Source organism: Oncorhynchus mykiss, chromosome 6 (genome assembly GCF_013265735.2).
Source record: "Oncorhynchus mykiss isolate Arlee chromosome 6, USDA_OmykA_1.1, whole genome shotgun sequence".
In the NCBI taxonomy this organism is placed as follows: Eukaryota; Metazoa; Chordata; class Actinopteri; order Salmoniformes; family Salmonidae; genus Oncorhynchus; species Oncorhynchus mykiss.
Genome location: NC_048570.1, coordinates 41505102 through 41525651, shown reverse-complemented (window position 1 = coordinate 41525651; position 20550 = coordinate 41505102). Strand labels below are relative to the sequence as shown.

Genomic DNA, 20550 nt, shown 5'->3' with positions numbered 1-20550 from the left:
GGCAGCTGTCGATCGTTGTCTCTGATTGGGGATCACATATAAGTTGTCATTTTCCTTTTGGGTGTTGTGGGATCTTGTTTTCTGTTTAGTGTCCGTACCTGACAGAACTGTGTGCTTTCGTTTTCACTTTTGTTGTTATTATTATTATTTTTAAATAAAAGTATCATGAACACTTTACACGCTGCGCTTTGGTCCACTCTTCCTTCTACCAACGAGAGCCGTTACACTGCCAGTGTGCTAGGCTTCTAATCTTTTAGATTTGGCGAATGTGTGAGTTCGATTCCCCCCTACAGACAAACGTTTTTTTTTTTCCTCTCTGAAAATACTATCCACTGCTACTCCCCAACAGCATCTGGAGAGCCATGCTTAGGCCTACAAAATGTGCAATAGGGTCAGGGTCACGGAGTCCTGTGCATCTTTGCTGCAACTTCCACTTGGAGTAGTACATGTGCGGCCATAAGCCAGGGAAAATGCAGAGCGCCAAATTCAAATAAATTACTATAAAAATCTAACTTTCATTAAATCACACATGCAAGATAGCAAATTAAAGCTACACTTGTTGTGAATCCAGCCAACATGTCAGATTTCAAAAAGGCTTTTCGGCGAAAGCAAACGATGCTATTATCTGAGGATAGCACCTCCGTTGACAGAGAGAAACCATATTTCAACCCTGCAGGCGCGACACAAAACACAGAAATAAAAATATAATTCATGCCTTTGACGAGCTTCTTTTGTTGGCACTCCAATATGTCCCATAAACATCACAAATGGTCCTTTTGTTTGATTAATTTCGTCGATATATATCCAAAATGTCCATTTATTTGGCGCGTTTGATCTAGATAAACACCGGTTCCAACTTGCGCAACATGACTACAAAATATCTCAAAAATTACCTGTAAACTTTGCAAAACATTTCAAACTACTTTTGTAATACAACTTTAGGTATTTTTTATACGTAAATAACTGATAAAATTGAAGACGGGATGATCTGTGCTCAATACAGGAAGAAAACAAACTGTAGCTAGCTTTCTGGTCACACGCCTCTATCTAACAGTACACTTTTTTATATGTATTATATTATATTTCTATATATATACACACTAAAGTTTGGGGTCACTTTTTTTGTCCATTAAAATAACATTAAATTGATCAGAAATGCAGTGTAGACATTGTTAATGTTGTAATTTACTATTGTAGCTGGAAACGATTAATTCGTTTTTATTGGAATATCTACATAGGCGTACAGAGGCTCATTATCAGCAACCATCACTCCTGTGTTCCAATGGCACATTGTGCTAGCTAATCCAAGTTTTTAATTTGAAAAGGTTAATTGATCATTAGAAAACCCTTTTGCAATTGTTAGCACAGCTGAAAACTGTTGTCATGATTAAAGAAGAAATAAAACTGGCCTTCTTTAGACTAGTTGAGTATCTGGAGCATCTGCATTTGTGGGTTCCATTATAGGCTCAAAATGTCCAGAAACAAAGACCTGAAACTCGTCAGTCTATTCTTGTTCTGAGAAATGCGAGAAATTGCCAAGAAACTGAAGATCTCATACAACGCTGTATACAAATCCCTTCACAGAACAGCGCAAACTGTCTCTAACCAGAATAGAAAGTGCCTGCCAGCATGTTTCCTAGGCTAGTTTTAGGATGCTATAGTTATGTTTAACAGGTAGGCCAGTTGAGAACAAGTTCACATTTACAACTGCGACCTGGTCAAGATAAAGCAAAGCAGTGTGACAAAAACAACACTGTGTTACACATGGGATAAACAATAGTACAGTCAATAACACAATAGAAAAATCTGTATACTGTGTGTGCAAATAAAGTAAGGAGGTAAGGCAATGAATAGACCAATAGTGGCGAAGCAATTTAGCAATTGACACTGGAGTGATATATGTGCAGACGAGGATGTGCAAGTAGAAATACTGGTGTGCAAAAGAGCAGAAAAACAAATATGTGGATGAGGTAGGTGGTTGGTTGGATGGGCTATTTACAGATGTGCTGTGTACAGCTGCAGCGATCTGTAAGCTGCTCTGACAGCTGACGCTTAAAGTTAGTGAGGGAGCTATAAGTCTCCAACTTCAGTGATTTTTGCAATTCGTTTCAGTCATTGGAAGCAGAGAACTGTAAGGAAAGGCGGCCAAAGGAGGTGTTTGCTTTGGGGATGACCAATGAAATATACCTGCTGGAGCGCGTGCTACAGGTGGGTGTTGCAATGGTGACCAGTGAGCTGAGATAAGGCAGAGCTTTACCTAGCAAAGACTTATAGATGACCTCGAGCCAGTGGGTTTGGCGACGAATATGTAGCGAGGACCTCTGTTGCAAAATAGGAAGCCAATTTTCGATTTAACTTTGGATTGGAGATGCTTAAAGTGAGTCTGAAAGGAGAGTTTACAGTCTAGCCAGAAACCTAGGTATTTGTAGTTGTCCACATATTCTAAGTCAGAACCGGGCACGATCGGTTGAAGAGCATACATTTTGTTTTACTAGCATTTTAAAAGCAGTTGGAGGCCACAGATGTATGGCGTTGAATCTCGTTTGGAGGTTTGTTAACACAGTGTCCAAAGAGGGGCCAGATGTATTTATTATCTACCAAAAGGTTAGACTTGTTTTGAATTCTGGTACCGATGCCCCACACACAAGCTTGTTAGCTTGCTCTTGTCCAGGGCGTTGAGGCAACTCATGTTCAAAGTTCCTCCATATTAACAGCTCCTCAGTAGGTATCTTAGCTGCTAGTTATAATTAGCTATGCAATTCAGTGAAGTAATGATAGGCCTACTCCTAATATCCTAAATGCATTATAATGCTCGCCATATCATGATGCCCAGCACTTCAAGGCAACCCTCCTCCATGTCCACCCCTCTCTTTCTCTCTCTCCCCACCCGCAACATTTCTGTCGCAGCTTGCGCCCTATAGTACACTTGTAAACAAGCTTACCCGGTCCGTAGCAAGCTGCTCTATCCCCACTGATTGGTTGAGTAATTTAATGATCTAAATGTAAAAACGATGTCGATTTCACAGGTCAAAAAAAGGAACAGAAAGTCAACGATGTAAACTGGTACTTTTGTTTTGGTTCTAAGCGGTTCAGAACTTTATTATGCTGGTCGGAACAGTGAAACGTAATGAAAACAATAGTGGTTCTGTTCAGAAGGCTCTAAATATGATCATTCTTTTATGGCTGAGAATTTTCCTCAACAGCAGGAAATGCCAACTTGTCGTATATTCAAGGTTTAAAAAGGCTTCTAATGTTTGTAATTTCCACTTTAAAATGTCAGACTTAATTTTCCCTAATGAAAAATGTATCAACCCCATACATTTCCATGAATTATAATCCACATAATTCACATTTCCTGTTGCTACAGGATTATTTTCCTGCTGTAGCAGACTGTCTCAAATGAAGATCTTGCGTCTGTACAATCAATGCATATAGCCTGAGAGAGAACCATTCCATATGCACGCAAGTTATACCTCTGATATTAAGGACACACACACTACACAAACACATGGTCTGACATATCTTATGCACAGTAGTGTGAAGCGTCTCAGTAGCTTATTGTAGGTTAATTATGTGTTGTCTGGGGATAGGTTTCACATTGGCCAGCTGAAAATACATGGCAGTCACAGTTTGTGCTAACAGGGCAGAGAAGGGGGAGAGAGAGAGATGGGGAGGGAAAGTGAGAGAGAGAGCACTGGGTAGAGTTTGGCTTAATATTTTACAAGGATATGTCATCGATGACGATTATCCTTCTCTCTCCCCCCCCCTCTCTCTCCACTAAAGTGAAGCCCCACCGTCATGGCATCTCCATCTTTTCTCCTCCTCTTCCCCTCCCTGGGTTGGCTGTCTGCTGTGACATCATCAGGTAGGCTGCTACTACTCGCCTCACACACTCATGTTTGTCTCATGTCATTGTTACCACTGTAGAGAGAGAGAGAGAGAGAGAGAGAGAGTGATGTGATAAAACATATGACACTCATATTGTATCTCACTGTTACTGACATTCAGCTCTCACAGTCATCTCATACACAGTATAACACAATACCAATGTTTCTCAATTAGATCTGTTGCTCTCTTTTTGTTTGAAATCTGCAACACGTGAATCAATGTCCTTTCTTGTTTCATTCAATATTGCATAGTACATGGCATTGACACTTGTTATCAAATGTTATGTCAGACATCAGTTGCAGAGCCCTGCATTTGCAAACATTGGAAAAGGTGGGTGGTTGAGCAAACAGCAGCCTTTTCTTTTCTAGCCAGTCAAACCGCATCGGATCAGTAGTGAAGGTGGACTGGGCTGTGACAGGGACAGACAGACACACAGACGGACGGACGGACAGAGGGACATGATGGGCTACATGTTGACCCCCCCCCCCCCATACAGCCCGGGAAGACATGCATTAAATATATGTTTAATAACCACTGCTACTCTAGGACAAAAAATATGTAAAACCAATTTAAACAAAATAAATAATGTGTGAAAAGAGGGGAACCGCAATTGTTTTGGTATAATAAATGTAAATGCCGTGTGTGTCTCCTGAATGGTGCAATCTCAGGGACCATATTTCAGGAATGTCCAATTGGCCATATTTTGTTACCACATTGTTTGTTAAACTATGCTCCCAGTCTCTGAGTTCAGCTTATGGAGTAACCGAGAGAGCTGGACCCGCAGTAGTGCGACGCACTGGCTTCTGCTCAAATGGACTCTGTCCATTGGAAGTGGGTTAAAGTGAACAGCTCTTGGCCAGTTTGTAGAAACTGTTCCCTCGCACAATGGTGGGGTCAATCTGAGTGATCTAGAATGTCTCTCTCTGTGCCTGTCTGGTAGTGGTTTAACAGGACTCACTTCCATAGGGAGTCCTCAATTCTCTCCTCTGCCTTTTCTCCTATTCTCCTCCTTTTCTCCTCCTCTACCCAGAGCCCAAGTTATGAGTCTCTGTTGGCCACCTGTCTTTGGAAGGAGAGAGGAGAGGGATCTCACACAGGAATCTCTCTCCTCTCACACTAGTACATGGGTGTAGACTATGGGATGAAACTAAGCCTCACTTGGTTTCTGGACTTTTAGAAAGTTAGATGCGGGTATGGATACGCTTCAGGCAGGTGACAAAACATGTAGAACATTTGAAAAGTTAGCTTATTGGCTACGCAACGAGAATCATAACAAGTCTGGTGCTTACTACTGTTCTTTCCTAATTTTCAAATGGTCACTACTGAGCTTTCTCTGGTTTTGAGTTCTTGACATGCATTACTGAAGTGTTAGGAATATGCACCACCTTGCAACTGGGGGCACCTAAAATGATGCACAAATAGTTGAATGCTAGTGTCTGTCGTTAACCTGCCCCCCCGTAACTGCTTTTATCGCTTCCAGTTTACAAAAACTACTGATACTATCTAGATAACGACGGGTCCTCAAACAGAGGCTGTGTACCAAATGGCAACTTATACCCTATACTGTAGTGCAATACTTTTGACCAGAGCCCTATGGGGAATAGGGTGTCATTTGGGACGCTGTCATGGGCTGAGTATTCTCCGGGAACCACAGAGTTCTGTATTCGTTTGATTGGTTGCCAACGACGGCTGTGCTATGGCAAACTGGCCAGTGTTCCTCAACAACCGTGAAACATCTGTACACAAAGAACAGCTGCTGATAGTGGGAGCAAACACACACACACACACACACACACACACACACACACACACACTTACAGACCCCAGTCTTTCCTTTCAGCAGCCTTCTGAAGTCATGATGATGATGATGATGATGTGCGCGTGCACGTGTGCTTCCAAGTCTAGGACAAAAATACATTTCATCAGTTTTTACCCCCAAGCCATAAGATTCCTGAACAGATAATCAAATGGCTACCCAGACTATTTGCACTGTGTGCCCCCCCCCCCCCCCCCCCCTCTTTTACGCTGCTGCTAATCTCTGTTCATCATATATGCATAGTCACTTTAACCATATCTACATGTACATACTACCTCAATCAGCCCGACTAACCGATGTCTGTATGTAGCCTCGCTACTTTTATATTCTCACTTCTGTATATAGCCTCGCTACTGTTATTTTTCTGTTATTGGGGAGTTTCTCAGGATCAAAAAGAAACAGAATGGAGCTAAGCACAGGCAAAGTCCTAGAGGAAAACCTGGTTCAGTCTGCTTTCCAACAGACACTGGGAGACAAAATACTTAAGTAAATTATATATTTTGGTATTTCATTTTCAAGAAATTTGCTAACATTTCTCAAAACAAGTTTTCACTTTGTCATTATGGGGTATTGTAGAATAGAATATGGAATAAGTCAAGTGGTATGAATACTTTCTGGCACTGTAATTCCATCTAGTTGGCTCGCGGTTTGCTAGGGAGTTGTGGATGGGGATAGGAAGGGCTTAAACTGCTCGCTTCACCTCTGAGGATCGCAGGTTCAATCGCAGTGCTGGGCACTCGTTAAAATTGTTTCTGTTTTGAACCTTAGCCTTACCTTAACTAGTGGGAATTAATGCCTAAACTTAAGCTTCAAGTTCTTTCTGTTTAATCGGCAAGTTTTTTTTCCCCAGTTTGAACAACCTTAACCCTTAACTAATTTCACTTCATCCATAGACTGTTGTGAAAATATTTTATGTTGGCTCATGACCAAAACCCCACACAAAAACGAGTTACCTCTGACATTTAGGGTAGAACCACCTCAGTCAGTCAATAATATTGGTTGAGTACATGTATGTACTGTATGCCTGTCAGAGCACTGTGCACATTTATGTGTGTGTTTCTGTGTGTCTGTGTGCGTGGTTGTGTTGAGAGGGGTAACTGTAACCCAACCAACGTATCTATATTTACTCTCAGCAAGTGCTGTGGTTGTGAGGGTATTCCTGTTCAATTTGGCTAATCTGGCTGGGACGGTGAGTCGACCCCGGGTAGACTACGGCTATCATATTTCAAATGAGAATGGGGATAATGGTCCTATGGCTCAATTGAATCAAACTTGCATAGAAGTATTAGCTATGTACAGTTGAAGTCAGAAGTTTACATACACTTAGGATGGAGTCTGTTTTCAACCACTCCACAAATTTCTTGTTAACAAACTTTAGTTTTGGCAATTCGGCTAGGACATCTACTTTGTGCATGACACAAGTCATTTTTCCAACAATTGTTTACAGACAGATTATTTCATTTGTGATTAACTGTATCACAATTCCAGTGGGTCAGAAGTTTACCTACACTAAATTGACTGTGCCTTTAAACAGCTTGGAAAATTCCAGAAAATGATGTCATGGCTTTAGAAGCTTCTGATAGGCTAATTGACATAATTTGTGTCAATTGGAGGTGTACCTGTGGATGTATTTCAAGGCCTACCTTCAAACTCAGTGACATGGGAAAATCAAAAGAAATCAGCCAAGACCTGGTTGTCCTCCACAAGTCTGGTTCATCCTTGGGAGCATTTTCCAAACACCTAAAGGTACCACATTCGTCTGTACAAACCATAGTACACAAGTATAAACACCATGGGACCACGCAGCCGTCATAGAGATGAACGTACAGTGCCTTGCGAAAGTATTCGGCCCCCTTGAACTTTGCAACCTTTTGCCACATTTCAGGCTTCAAACATAAAGATATAAAACTGTATTTTTTTGTGAAGAATCAACAACAAGTGGGACACAATCATGAAGTGGAACAACATTTATTGGATATTTCAAACTTTTTTAACAAATCAAAAACTGAAAAATTGGGCGTGCAAAATTATTTAGCCCCTTTACTTTCAGTGCAGCAAACTCTCTCCAGAAGTTCAGTGAGGATCTCTGAATGATCCAATGTTGACCTAAATGACTAATGATGATAAATACAATCCACCTGTGTGTAATCAAGTCTCCGTATAAATGCACCTGCACTGTGATAGTCTCAGAGGTCCGTTAAAAGCGCAGAGAGCATCATGAAGAACAAGGAACACACCAGGCAGGTCCGAGATACTGTTGTGAAGAAGTTTAAAGCCGGATTTGGATACAAAAAGATTTCCCAAGCTTTAAACATCCCAAGGAGCACTGTGCAAGCGATAATATTGAAATGGAAGGAGTATCAGACCACTGCAAATCTACTAAGACCTGTCCGTCCCTCTAAACTTTCAGCTCATACAAGGAGAAGACTGATCAGAGATGCAGCCAAGAGGTCCATGATCACTCTGGATGAACTGCAGAGATCTACAGCTGAGGTGGGAGACTCTGTCCATAGAACAACAATCAGTCGTATATTGCACAAATCTGGCCTTAATGGAAGAGTGGCAAGAAGAAAGCCATTTCTTAAAGATATCCATAAAAACTGTCATTTAAAGTTTGCCACAAGCCACCTGGGAGACACACCAAACATGTGGAAGAAGGTGCTCTGGTCAGATGAAACCAAAATTGAACTTTTTGGCAACAATGCAAAACGTTATGTTTGGCGTAAAAGCAACACAGCTCATCACCCTGAACACACCATCCCCACTGTCAAACATGGTGGTGGCAGCATCATGGTTTGGGCCTGCTTTTCTTCAGCAGGGTCAGGGAAGATGGTTAAAATTGATGGGAAGATGGATGGAGCCAAATACAGGACCATTCTGGAAGAATGGAGTCTGCAAAAGACCTGAGACTGGGACGGAGATTTGTCTTCCAACAAGACAATGATCCAAAACATAAAGCAAAATCTACAATGGAATGGTTCAAAAATAAACATATCCAGGTGTTAGAATGGCCAAGTCAAAGTCCAGACCTGAATCCAATCGAGAATATGTGGAAAGAACTGAAAACTGCTGTTCACAAATGCTCTCCATCCAACCTCACTGAGCTCGAGCTGTTTTGCAAGGAGGAATGGGAAAAAATAGAGACATACCCCAAGCGACTTACAGCTGTAATCGCAGCAAAAGGTGGCGCTACAAAGTATTAACTTAAGGGGGCTGAATAATTTTGCACGCCCAATTTTTCAGTTTTTGATTTGTTAAAAAAGTTTGAAATATCCAATAAATGTCGTTCCACTTCATGATTGTGTCCCACTTGTTGTTGATTCTTCACAAAAAAATACAGTTTTATATCTTTATGTTTGAAGCCTGAAATGTGGCAAAAGGTCGCAAAGTTCAAGGGGCCCGAATACTTTCGCAAGGCACTGTAGTAGTTTGTGAACATAGTGACACGGTGTAAACATTGACAAGTTTGATTGATTTTCAACCTTCGATGGATGCCCAGAGAACCAATGGAGGACTCTATTTTTCTTCTTAGAGGTTTGTTGGTTGTTTTTGTAGAGCTTTTCTTTGTGCACACAGGTTTTTTTTTTTTTTATGGACATACTGGGAACAAGAGAGATTCATTGTGTGTGTGAGCTGTTTAAAGTGGCAATCAGCAGTTGACACAATACAAATCATTCTCCCTGACACTGTTTCTGTAAAGGGATGGTGCGGGAGAAATATAACCACTCAAATTCATAGGCATATCTATGAATGCAGGGACTGACCATCCATGACATCAACATTATAGTTTTAATCATGTTTTGAGGCTGTACACTGTGTGATTTACATTTACTTTGTTTACAAACTTATTTTGGGTTCTGATAGGGTGCAACTGCCACAGTTTAACTAAACTCACGAGGCATAAGTTATATTCTTCAAGAATCAATAGGTACATATCATTAATTTACAAGTCCAAAAATCAATATAGCAACTAAGTATTGTCCCTTTAAGAGTGGTTGGTAACAAACGTCTTGTATCGAGTTCCAACATTTCCAATGTCCCGAAGCAAGCCGTGTGAATTTATGTGTTGGAGTGTGCGTGTGTGTTGGCACTTACTTTTAACACCTGTTTTACTCTCCTCCTTCTGTGTATCTGGTGTTCAGTGGGTCTCATCTCTCTCGCTCTCTCTATTTCTCTGCCTGCTTCGTTCCTGTCCAGAAAACAGGCTGTCGTCTAACACTGCCCCCTCACCCTGTCCAACTTATGGACATAGACCTATGGCATATATTATTATTCAACTTCAACTTGCTGATGTATGTACATCACAGAGACATATTTCAGGTTTCCTTTACAAACATGTAAATATTACGTACACAACCCATACCTCATCCTCAGCTTTTCACTTTAAAACAAAGATGAAGCCTCAGTTCCAAATACCTTTAATGGAACCCCCAGTGTGTTTTTTTTTCTTCTTTTTGTGTGTCACTGTTCCAAAATTGGATTGTTACTCAATAGGACAGTTAACCCGCCCTGCCCTCAAACCAAGTCACGCTGCTTGCCAATTATCTACAGAGTGGTTGCAGTTGCGTAAAAAATCACCTAGCAACCACACCAGTCGCCATGTTGGGAGACCAGAGTCAGTATGGTGGAAGTCCTCCAATTGTCCATATAGCTGGCTGGGTTTTGCTACCAATGGAAACTTCGGAAAGATTGCCCATTATTTTGTTTTTCTAAGGACCCAGAAAATGGAGGAAGTGGGAGAACCTATTAAAGTAAGTAAATATATTTTGAAAATTATCGACGTGTTATCAAATCAAATGTTATTTGTCACAAGCGCCGAATAGATGTGTAGACCTTACCATAAAATGCTTACTTACAAGCCCTTAAACAACAATAAAATAAAAATAAGAGTTAGGAAAATATTTACTAAATAAACAAATGTAAAAAGAAATTAAGACAATAAAATAACAATAATGAGCCTATATACAGAGGGCACCGGTACTGAGTCAATGTGCAGGGGTGCAGGTTAGTTGAGGTAATTGAGGTAATATGTACACGTAGGTAGGGGTAAAGTGACTATATGCATAGATAATAAACAGCGAGTAGTAGCAGCATAAAAAAACAGGGTGGTCAATGCAAATAGTTTGGATAGCCATTTGATGAACTGTTCAGCAGTCTTATGGCTTGGGGGTAGAAGCTGTTAAGGAGCCTTTTGAACTTAGATGTGACACTATGGTACCACTTGCAGCTGTAGAACCTTTTGAGGATCTGAGGACCCATGCCAAATATTTTCAGTCTCCTGAGGGGGAATAGGCGTTGTCGTGCTCTCTTCATGACTTTCTTGGTGTGTTTGTACCATGATAGGTTGTTGGTTATATGGACTCTCGACCTGCTCCACTACAGGCCTGTTGATGAGAATGGGGGCGTGCTCGGGCCATCCTTTTTCTGTTGTCCACGATCATCTTCTTTGTTTTTATCACGTTGAGGGAAAGGTTGTTGTCCTGGCACCACACTGCTAAGTCTCTGACCTCCTTCCCATAGGCTCTGTCATCGTGGTCGGTGATCAGGCCCACAACCGTTATCATCGGCAAACTTAATGATGGTGTTGGAGTCGTGCTTGACCACCCAGTTGTTGGTGAACAGGGAGTACAGGAGGGGACTAAACACGTACCCCTGAAGGGCCCCTGTGTTGAGGATCACTGTGGCAAATGTGTTGTTGCCTACCCTTACCACCTGGGGAGCGGCCCAACAGGAAGTCCAGGATCCAGTTGCAGGGAGGTATTTAGTCCCAGGGTCCTTAGCTTAGTGGTGAGCTTTGAGGGCACTATGATGTTGAATGCTGAGCTGTAGTCAATGAACAGCATTCACACGTTGGTGTTCCTTTTGTCCAGGTGGGAAAGGGCAGTGTGGAGTGCAATAGAGATTGCATCACCTGTAGATCTGTTGGGGCGGTATGCGAATTGGAGTGGGTCTTGGGCAGTGGTTCCCAAACGTTTTATAGTCCCGTAGCCCTTGAAACAGTCAACCTCCAGCTGTGTACCCCCTCTAGCACCAGGGTCAGGGCACTCTCAAATGTTGTTTTTTTGCCATCATTGTAAGCCTGCCACACACACACTAATACATTTATTAAACATAAGAATGAATGTGAGTTTTTGTCACAACCTGGCTCGTGGGAAGTGACAGAGGTCAAAAGTAACAGTCAGTATCTGGTGTGGCCACCAGCTGCATTAAGTACTGCAGTACATCATCTCCTTATGGACTGCACCAGATTTTCCAATTCTTGCTGTGAGATGTTACCCCACTCTTCCACCAAGGCACCTGCAAGTTCCCGGACATTTCTGGGGGGAATGAGATTGCCTGCAATGACAACAAGCTCAGTCCGATGATGCTGCGACACACCGCCCCAGACCATGACAGACCCTCCACCTCCAAATCGATCCCGCTCCAGAGTACAGGCCTCGGTGTAACGCTCATTCCTTAATAAACGGAAATCCGACCATAACCCCTAGTGAGATAAAACCGCGACTCATCAGTGAAGAGCACTCCTTCCTGAGAGGTATGACGACTGTGTTGTCCCGAGGTGTTTATACTTGCGTACTATTGTTTGTACAGATGAACGTGGTACCTTCAGGCATTTGGAAATTGCTCTCTAGGTTGAACCAGACTTGTAGAGGTCTACAATTGTTTTTCTAGGTCGGATTTCTGATTTCCTTTTGATTTTCCCATTATATCAAGCAAAGAGGCACTGAATTTGAAGGTAGGCCTTGAAATACATCCACAGGTACACCTCCAATTGACTCAAATAATATCAATTAACCAGAAGCTTGTAAAGCCATGACATAATTTTCTGGAATTTTCCAAGCTATACAGTTGAAGTCAGAAGTGTACATACACTTAGGTTGAAGTCATTAAAACTCATTTTTCATCCACTCCACAAATTTCTTGTTAACAAACTATAGTTTTGGCAAGTCGGTTAGGAAATCTACTTTGTGTACGACACAAGTAATTTTTCCAACAATTGTTTACAGACAGGTTATTTCACTTATAATTCACTGCATCACAATTCCAGTGTGTCAGAAGTTTACATACACTAAGTAGACTGTGCCTTTTAAACAGCTTGGAAAATTCCAGAAAATTAGCTTGGTTGCAAATGGGTCTTCCAAATGGACAATGACCCCAAGCACACTTTCAAAGTTGTGGCAAATGGCTTAAGGACAACAAAGTCAAAGTATTGGAGTGGCCATCACAAAGCCCTGACCTTAATCCCATACAAAACTTGTGGACAGAACTGAAAAAGCGTGTGTGAGCAAGGAGGCCTACTTACCTGACTCAGTTACACCAGCTCTGTCAGGAGGAATGGGCCAAAATTCACCCAACTTGTTGTAGGTAGCTTGTGGAAAGCTACCCGAAAGTTACAATTTACAGGCAATGCAACCAAATACTAATTGAGTGTATGTAAACTTCTGACCCACTGGGGATGTGTACTACGATTAAATGTCAGGGATTGTGAAAAACTGAGTTTAAATGTATTTGGCTAACACGGAACCAAAACAGGCTGCGCGAGTGCACCATCGTGCGCCATCGTGCATACATTTATTTTGTCCCCCTACACCAAACGCGATCATGACACACAGGTTAAAATATCATAACAAACTCTGAACCAATTACATTAATTTTTAGAACAGGTCAAAAAGCATTAAACATTTATGGCAATTTAGCTAGTTAGCTTGCACTTGCTAGCTAATTTGTCCTATTTAGCTAGATTGCTAGCTAGCTAATTTATAAACATTAAGTTGTTATTTTACCTGACATGCACAAGGTTCTGTACTCCGACAGTTAATCCACACATGAAACGATTCGGTTGACCGTTTTTAGTAATCTATTCTCCTTCAAGGCTTTTTACATCTTTAAATGTATATGGTAATTAGCATCTAAACTTTCATAGTATTACTACACCGACCAGCAACACAGTTCGTCTTTCAGTCACCCACGTGGGTATAACCAATGAGGAGATGGCACGTGGGTACCTGCTTCTATAAACCAATGTGGAGATGGGAGAGGCAGGACTTGCAGCGCGAACTGCGTCAGAAATAGAAAGGAGTTTTATTTTAGCCCTTGGCAACGCAGACGCTCGTTGACGCGCGTGAGCAGTGTGGGTGCAATAATTGAATAACATAGAGTTCTACATTTATTTTGCGACGCGAGCGGTGTGGTCAGCCTATAAGGTGTATATAAACTTCCGACTTCAACTATATATATAACATGTCTTACTGAGCCTTTCCATAAGTCAATGCAAGATTCTTAAACTGTCTTCTGACTTTGATTAGAGCAATGTGATGTTGATGTGCCAGCAGATTACAGATGGCCTTTGCCGATCGTTCATCATCTTCATTCATCAGCGAGTCGATGGCTTGAATAGCCTCGCTGGAAATGTAAACATTGTCATGTTTACTACGGCAGACCCATATGTAATTATTGGCAATATGAGTCTCACTAGTATTGAGTAATGTGCTTAGGTCTTATAGGTCTTATTTATTTAAAGAGCATATTGAAGTTAGAATTAATAGGATTTGAAGCAATAGCCTACCCCTGTGGTCAACTATTTTAGCACTGTTTCGTGCTGCTCTGAGACAAGCAAGGAGACTGGTCTTGATTTTTATTTTCACTTAATCTCCGTTTGGGTATTGGTTAGACTACAATTAGGGTGTAGAAATGTTATGCTCTTAGTACTGTAGCCTACTCCGTACCGTCACGTTGTACAGCGCCATATTTTCCGTTCCATCCTAACAGAAACCCTGAGGGTTTTTGATTTTTCTCGGAATAGAAACACCATAATATTAATCTAATTAATGATGCAACATTTCTTAAAATCATTCCCATATACTAATGTTCTTACAAAAAAGGTTTTAAATTCTCTAGTGCGGCCACTATTGAAGGCTATCAAATGCTTCTCAAAGATGCCCTCTGGTGGTCAAACTAGCACTAACTAGCATTAATGGTAACAGCGGCTGACACTTAAATAACGTGCTATAGAATTCTGCGTCACCATGCAAGCTGTGCTGCAGTACGCTGCAACTTTTAAAGGACGAACCACTGTAGCGAACAGTACACTTTAGCTTGAAATGAAACCACTTCCTGTCAAAATTAGAAATGTGTAATATCTGAAAATATAGCTAGCTAGCTATCTTAACCTGTATACATCAACATGCGTCATGGACGCATCTCCCTGTCAGGAATGCCATACCACGGTTGCCCTTAGTTTGAAGATGTAAACCGGAGACAGGTGTTTACTTCATCTCTTTAGCTATCATACCCTAATTCCACTGATTTCGAAACTTGATCCTCCAGAAAATGGAGAGCAACACTTTATGGAGCTCCACTACACAATATATTTTTGAAAAATCTGCATTCGACAGGATTACCAACACAGACTCACGAGCTCAAATAGACAGACGCCTTCAATATGGCAGACCAATCCTCTCTCTGCATGTCCAGCCCACCTATTATCTCAGCCAATCATGGCTAGTGGTTGCTGTCTTTTTATGTGGCTTGACCAACAAGGCTCGTAATTTAACAATTGTATTCGTATTTACAGATGGCATACAAGTTTGTTATTAAGGCACATTAAAGTTCACATGTTCGAAAAGGCATTTCTGCCCCCAAAAAAACATTTTGATAAAATAAAAAAATGATTGCGTTCAAACGGCTCTTCTATGAAGTTGTGACTCATACACCTAGTTTGCTGAATTGTGTCACATATTTGACTAAAACATCATTTCAAACCTTGCTTGCATTTGTATCACGTGTCTCTATAATAGGTGGGAATATTTGGGAACAGATTTACAAAATCACTTGGAGCTGATTTTTTGGTGGTTTTACTGTCTTATTTTCAACAATGAAAATTCTAAATAAATAAAATGTTTTAATATTTTTTTCCTCAAAAAATTTGGGGCCAAATTAAGCCACACGCAGCCCGCTAGTTGGGGAGCCCTGTTCTATGTCATGGAAAGAGCTGGTGTTCCTAATGTTTTGTACACTCAGTATATGTATGGAGAATAATGTATTCTGTGTGTATGCCTTTATAAACGCGGACATGCGAGATACTAATTTCATAACCTTTATGGTGTTGTACTCATTTGTGCTTATTTAGCTAGCTATTAGCTCCGTCAGAGAAGTATTAGCTTGTGTTGTTTCCTTTGAAGCTGCCCTGGCCTTATCATGACCGGGGCCTATGTATTCATTTGGCCTGTTTAGCATAACTCTGTTCTGTCCTACCCTGCCCCCTTGTGGAGCTGTTCCGTTACTGTTTCTTACGGTTATATTATTCACAATGATTATTTTTAAAGCAGTGTTATGTGGCCATTGAGAACAGCAATGTTGATCAGACGGACAAATATCTTCTTTTCCGAGCGCATGCCACAAAGCTGTTCATCATGTCCGACTTATCCACTACCCCCATTTTGCGATTTTAGACAAGCACTCAGTCTGGTTTGATCTTTCACTCTCCCATCAGGTGATCCACCTTCCCTGTGGCTATCTCTTCTCCTGTAGCTCCAAGGCATAGTGATTGTTCTCCTCCACTATATTTCTGTCAGAAACAACTTGACGCACTCTGCCTCAGAGGGAGATGGCAAGTGGCTTTGCGCTCTTAGCTGGGACTCATCAAAGTGAACAGCAGGTTCAGGATGGGTGAAATGGCTGGCAGCGTTCCAGCTACTGCAGACCTGCTGTACTTCACCCACTGTTGGCCAGCCTCCATCACCACCACCATCATCAGACGGACCTGGGACTTCATTGGTGGGCAAGGGGTCCTGAGATTCAGCGTTCTTGAAGGTCACAAGTTTGGAGAGCAGCTCCTCACTGTCACTGTCATAATCTGATTCCTCACTGTCATACTCAGAATCATTGTCCGAATTTACAAAAATCTCCTGAATTTCCACATTTGTGAGTTGTCTCCTTTTGAAATAGAGTTATAATTCTACAGCTTACCACACTAGCTACATAAACAACAATACAATGGCTCCAAGTGAGTGTCAGGGGTGACGTGATTGGCTGCCAGTGTGGTGATAATGATGATTTGTTTCCCAGATGGTTTGTTTACATAGCAGGTTAAGATAATTAACATGGCAGGTTAGGACAATTAACGCAGCAGGTTAGGTGAATTAATGTGGGATGTTAACCTCCATTATCTTAAGGTTAGGAAAAGGGTTAGGGTTAGGCTTAGCTAAAATGCTACAGTTGTCAACAACTGCCCCTGACGCGACCACTAGACAGAGCTGTTGTAGGCCTAGCTACTCCATCTAACCACCACGGTAAAAATGTAAACAAACTGTTTGTGGCGACAAATCATCAGTACCATAACACCGACATTGGCCACTTTTATCAATAAATCCGTTTCAGGAAATGGTTTTATTTACATGTTTTCAAGTACTGGTCACATCATGCATTCCAATTTTTGCATAGATTGTAATGGACACATAAGATGTGTGTAAAATACTTTCTTGAAGGTTGTACTGATTATGATCAGCTATTGCTAAGCTATTTGCCGGCTATGTGTGGAGCCATGTTTGTTGATGTCATTCAATGCATTCTGGGTGTCTGTCAGACCAAAGATGTTATACCAAAACAAGGTGAAGGGATGGTTCTCATCTTTAAACTTCCAGAAGTGAATGGCTGGGAAGTGAATGATGCTAGATGAAACACCCCCTTCGCCTTATAAATGCATACTCAGACCCAACTCAGCTTGTCACCTCTTCTGATCTTTGGTTGATGCCCGAAAAACGAACATGGCGGTGTGCACAAACTACTCACCGTGGGATTACTTTAGACTTTTAGAAAGTGTTTTACTCAATTATTTTGAAATGTGATGAACTGTAAATAGTCATTTATATTATCTAATTCATATTATGGTTTCTATCAGCTGAGAGTTGACCTAATATGACTGCTTGTGTTAGCTCAATCTTTCCTCAGTTAGCGCTAGAACTGATGTACTGTATCCAATATTTTCCAACTTGGATGAGAATTGTGTTATGTCGTTTCTACTTCTGCGAATGTCTGAAAATTGCATCCAAAAATAAACTGCTCACATTGAGGACATAACGTTGTACAGACTGTTTATGCAAGAGTGAGCAGCTCAAACGCCGACTGTTGCGTCAATCGTAGCTATACGTTGAAATGAATTGTTCTAATCACACTGGTTTGAGTGTATGCTGCAGGGACCACTGTAGAATGATCACACCCAGGTGTTTGTACACGTCAAAGGGTTAAGAAGGTAAGGCTGTTCAGCCTACACCTTACATTAAGTTGCACAGATACCATGTGACAAATAGACATTATTCATGTGAACATCTCTTTGACATACAAACCTATTTTTATTATTCTGAAAAATATCTGTTTTAGAATTTAGGAACATTTACGCAAACCTTTTCATTGGCGCACTTCCTGTATAACTAATTTGGGATCTCAAGCACCTCCTGATTTGACTAAATGCAATTGACCCCAACCCTGGTGATTAGGTTGTGCAAAGCTGTCATCAAGGCAAAAGGTGGCTACGTTGAAGAATCTCAAATATAAAATTATATTTTGATTTTGTTTAATGCTTTTTTGGTTACTGCACGATTCCATATGTGTTATCTAATATATTTGATGTCTTCGCTATTATTCTACAATGTAGTAAAAAATAAAGAACAACCCTTGAATGAGTAGGTGTGTCCAAACTTTTGACTAATACTGTATGTGATGTAGTATGGAATTTTCAGGGACCTTTTGGCTCATGAGTGAAACTTTCAGAACTACTGGCTATAAAGTATACAAAAGTACAGGGGAATTTAGTTTTTGTAGTAAGTGCCTCTCTTCAGCTTAATTAAATAATGAAAAAATCAAGTGCCCGAGATTCGGCATTAGGCTGTTTAAAAATAAATAAATAAATCAAAAATAGTGTTTTTATCAGTTTAAACAAAACAATAGGTCGTACAATGATCCACAATATGTCAAAGGGTTGGTCTAGGTCCCCAGTCCTCCTGTAAGCAAACATTTTCATTTCAATAAATATGCATGCATTTGAAAGATTTCAACGAAGATCCCGGTCGTCCTGAATCAATTACTGTTATTGTTTGGCCCCCACTGTTAGAGACAGACAACACCACAGTGAATATGATGTGAACATTATTATTATTTATTTATTTATTTCCAATTACTCATAACTTCATAATACATTTGAACAATACGTCAGTGTTGGTCTAGGTCTTGTGGTATTATACGGCTCTACAGTGGATGGTTAGTGGTGTTATACCCAGGATTGTGTAGGCGGATTTATGCCTTCTCATGGTCACTTTTCATTGGCTCATTAGATGTCAATCTCAGAAAGTCGGACCTCCACGTTAGTGAGAACGTAATAGAAGATATCTTTATCTTCATCTTTATTGAAAGGATGAAAAGCCTTATTCATTTACATTAATACTTGATATACGTTTTTATTTGATACTCAAGATATTTATAGAATCTTTTTTTTTTGATCACATTTACATAAGTATTCAGACCCTTTGCTTAGTACTTTGTTGAAGCACATGTGGCAGTGATTACAGCCTCGAGTCTTTTTGAGTATGACGCTACAAGCTTGGCAGACCTGTAATTAGGGAGTTTGTCCCATTCTTCTCTTCAGATCCTCTCAAGCTCTGTCAGGTTGGACGGGGAATGTCGCTGCACAGACATTTTCAGGTCTTTCCAGAGATGTTAGATCGGGTTCAAGTCAGAGGTTTTTAGACATTTTTACAAAAGTATTAAAAATAAAAACAGATACCTTATTTGCATAAGTATTCAGACCCTTTGCTATGAGACTCGAAATTGAGCTCATGTGCATCCTGTTTCCTTTGATCATCCTTGATGTTTCTACAACTTCATTGGAGTCCACCTGTGGTTAATTCAATTGATTGGGCATGATTTGGAAAGGCACACAACTGTGTATATAACGTCCCACAGTTGACAGTGCATGTCAGAGCAAAAACCAAGCCATGAAGTTGAATCAATTATCTGTAGAGCTCCGAGACGACAGGATTGTGTCGAGGGACAGATCTAGGGAAAGGTACCAAAAAATGTCTCAGCATTGAAGGTCCCCAAGAACACAATTTCTGCAACACTCCACCAATCAGGCCTTTATGGTAGAGCGGTCAGACGGAAGCCACTCCTCTGTAAAAGGCACATGACAGCCCGCTTGGAGTTTGCCAAAAGGCACCTAAAGGACTCTCAGACCATGAGAAACAAGATTCTCTGGTCTGATGAAACCAAGAATGAACTCTTTGGCCTGAATGCCAAGCGTCACGTCTGGAGGAAACCTGTTTTTCAGCAACAGGGAATGGGACACTCGTTAGGTTCGGGAGAAAGATGAATGGAGCCAAGTACTGAAAGATTCTTGATGAAAACCTGCTCCAGAGCGCTCAGAACCTCAGACTGGGGTGAAGGTTCACCTTCAAACAGGACAATGACCCTAAGCACACAGCCAAGACAACGCAGGAGTGGCTTTGGGACAAGACTCAATGTCCTTGAGTGGCCCAGCTAGAACCCGGACTTGAACCTGATCAAACATCTCTCACGAGACTTGAAAATAGCTGTGCAGCAACGTTCCCCATCCAACTTGACAGAGCTTGAGAAGATCTGCAGAGAAGAATGGAGGAAACTCCCTAAATACGTTGCAGTTCTTGAAAGAAACCGGTGCCCCTGACACCTACTACCATACAGTGGTGGGAAAAGTACCCAATTGTCATACTTGAGTAAAAGTAAAGATACCTTAATGGAAAATAACTCAAAGGTTAGTCACCCAGTAAAATACTACTTGAGTAAAAGTCTAAAAGTATTTGGTTTAAATATACTGA

General features: G+C 41.0%; 1 protein-coding gene and 1 long non-coding RNA gene across 2 annotated transcripts in view; one reads left to right on the top strand and one right to left on the bottom strand.

Annotated features, from left to right (window-relative positions):
- The window catches only part of ghra (growth hormone receptor a), a 65172-nt gene that overhangs the window by 14499 nt on the left and 30123 nt on the right, over positions 1–20550 (top strand). The window contains exon 2 of the mRNA XM_021606524.2: positions 3784–3865. Coding sequence (XP_021462199.2) covers positions 3799–3865 — 67 coding nt within the window. The 5' untranslated portion in view covers positions 3784–3798. The remainder of the gene's footprint in view (positions 1–3783; positions 3866–20550) is intronic.
- Positions 3080–9913, bottom strand: LOC118964869. Its single transcript, XR_005052108.1, has 3 exons — positions 9800–9913; positions 5707–5789; positions 3080–3921 (listed from the first exon to the last, which is right to left on the bottom strand). It is a non-coding gene; the product is annotated as an uncharacterized LOC118964869 (long non-coding RNA).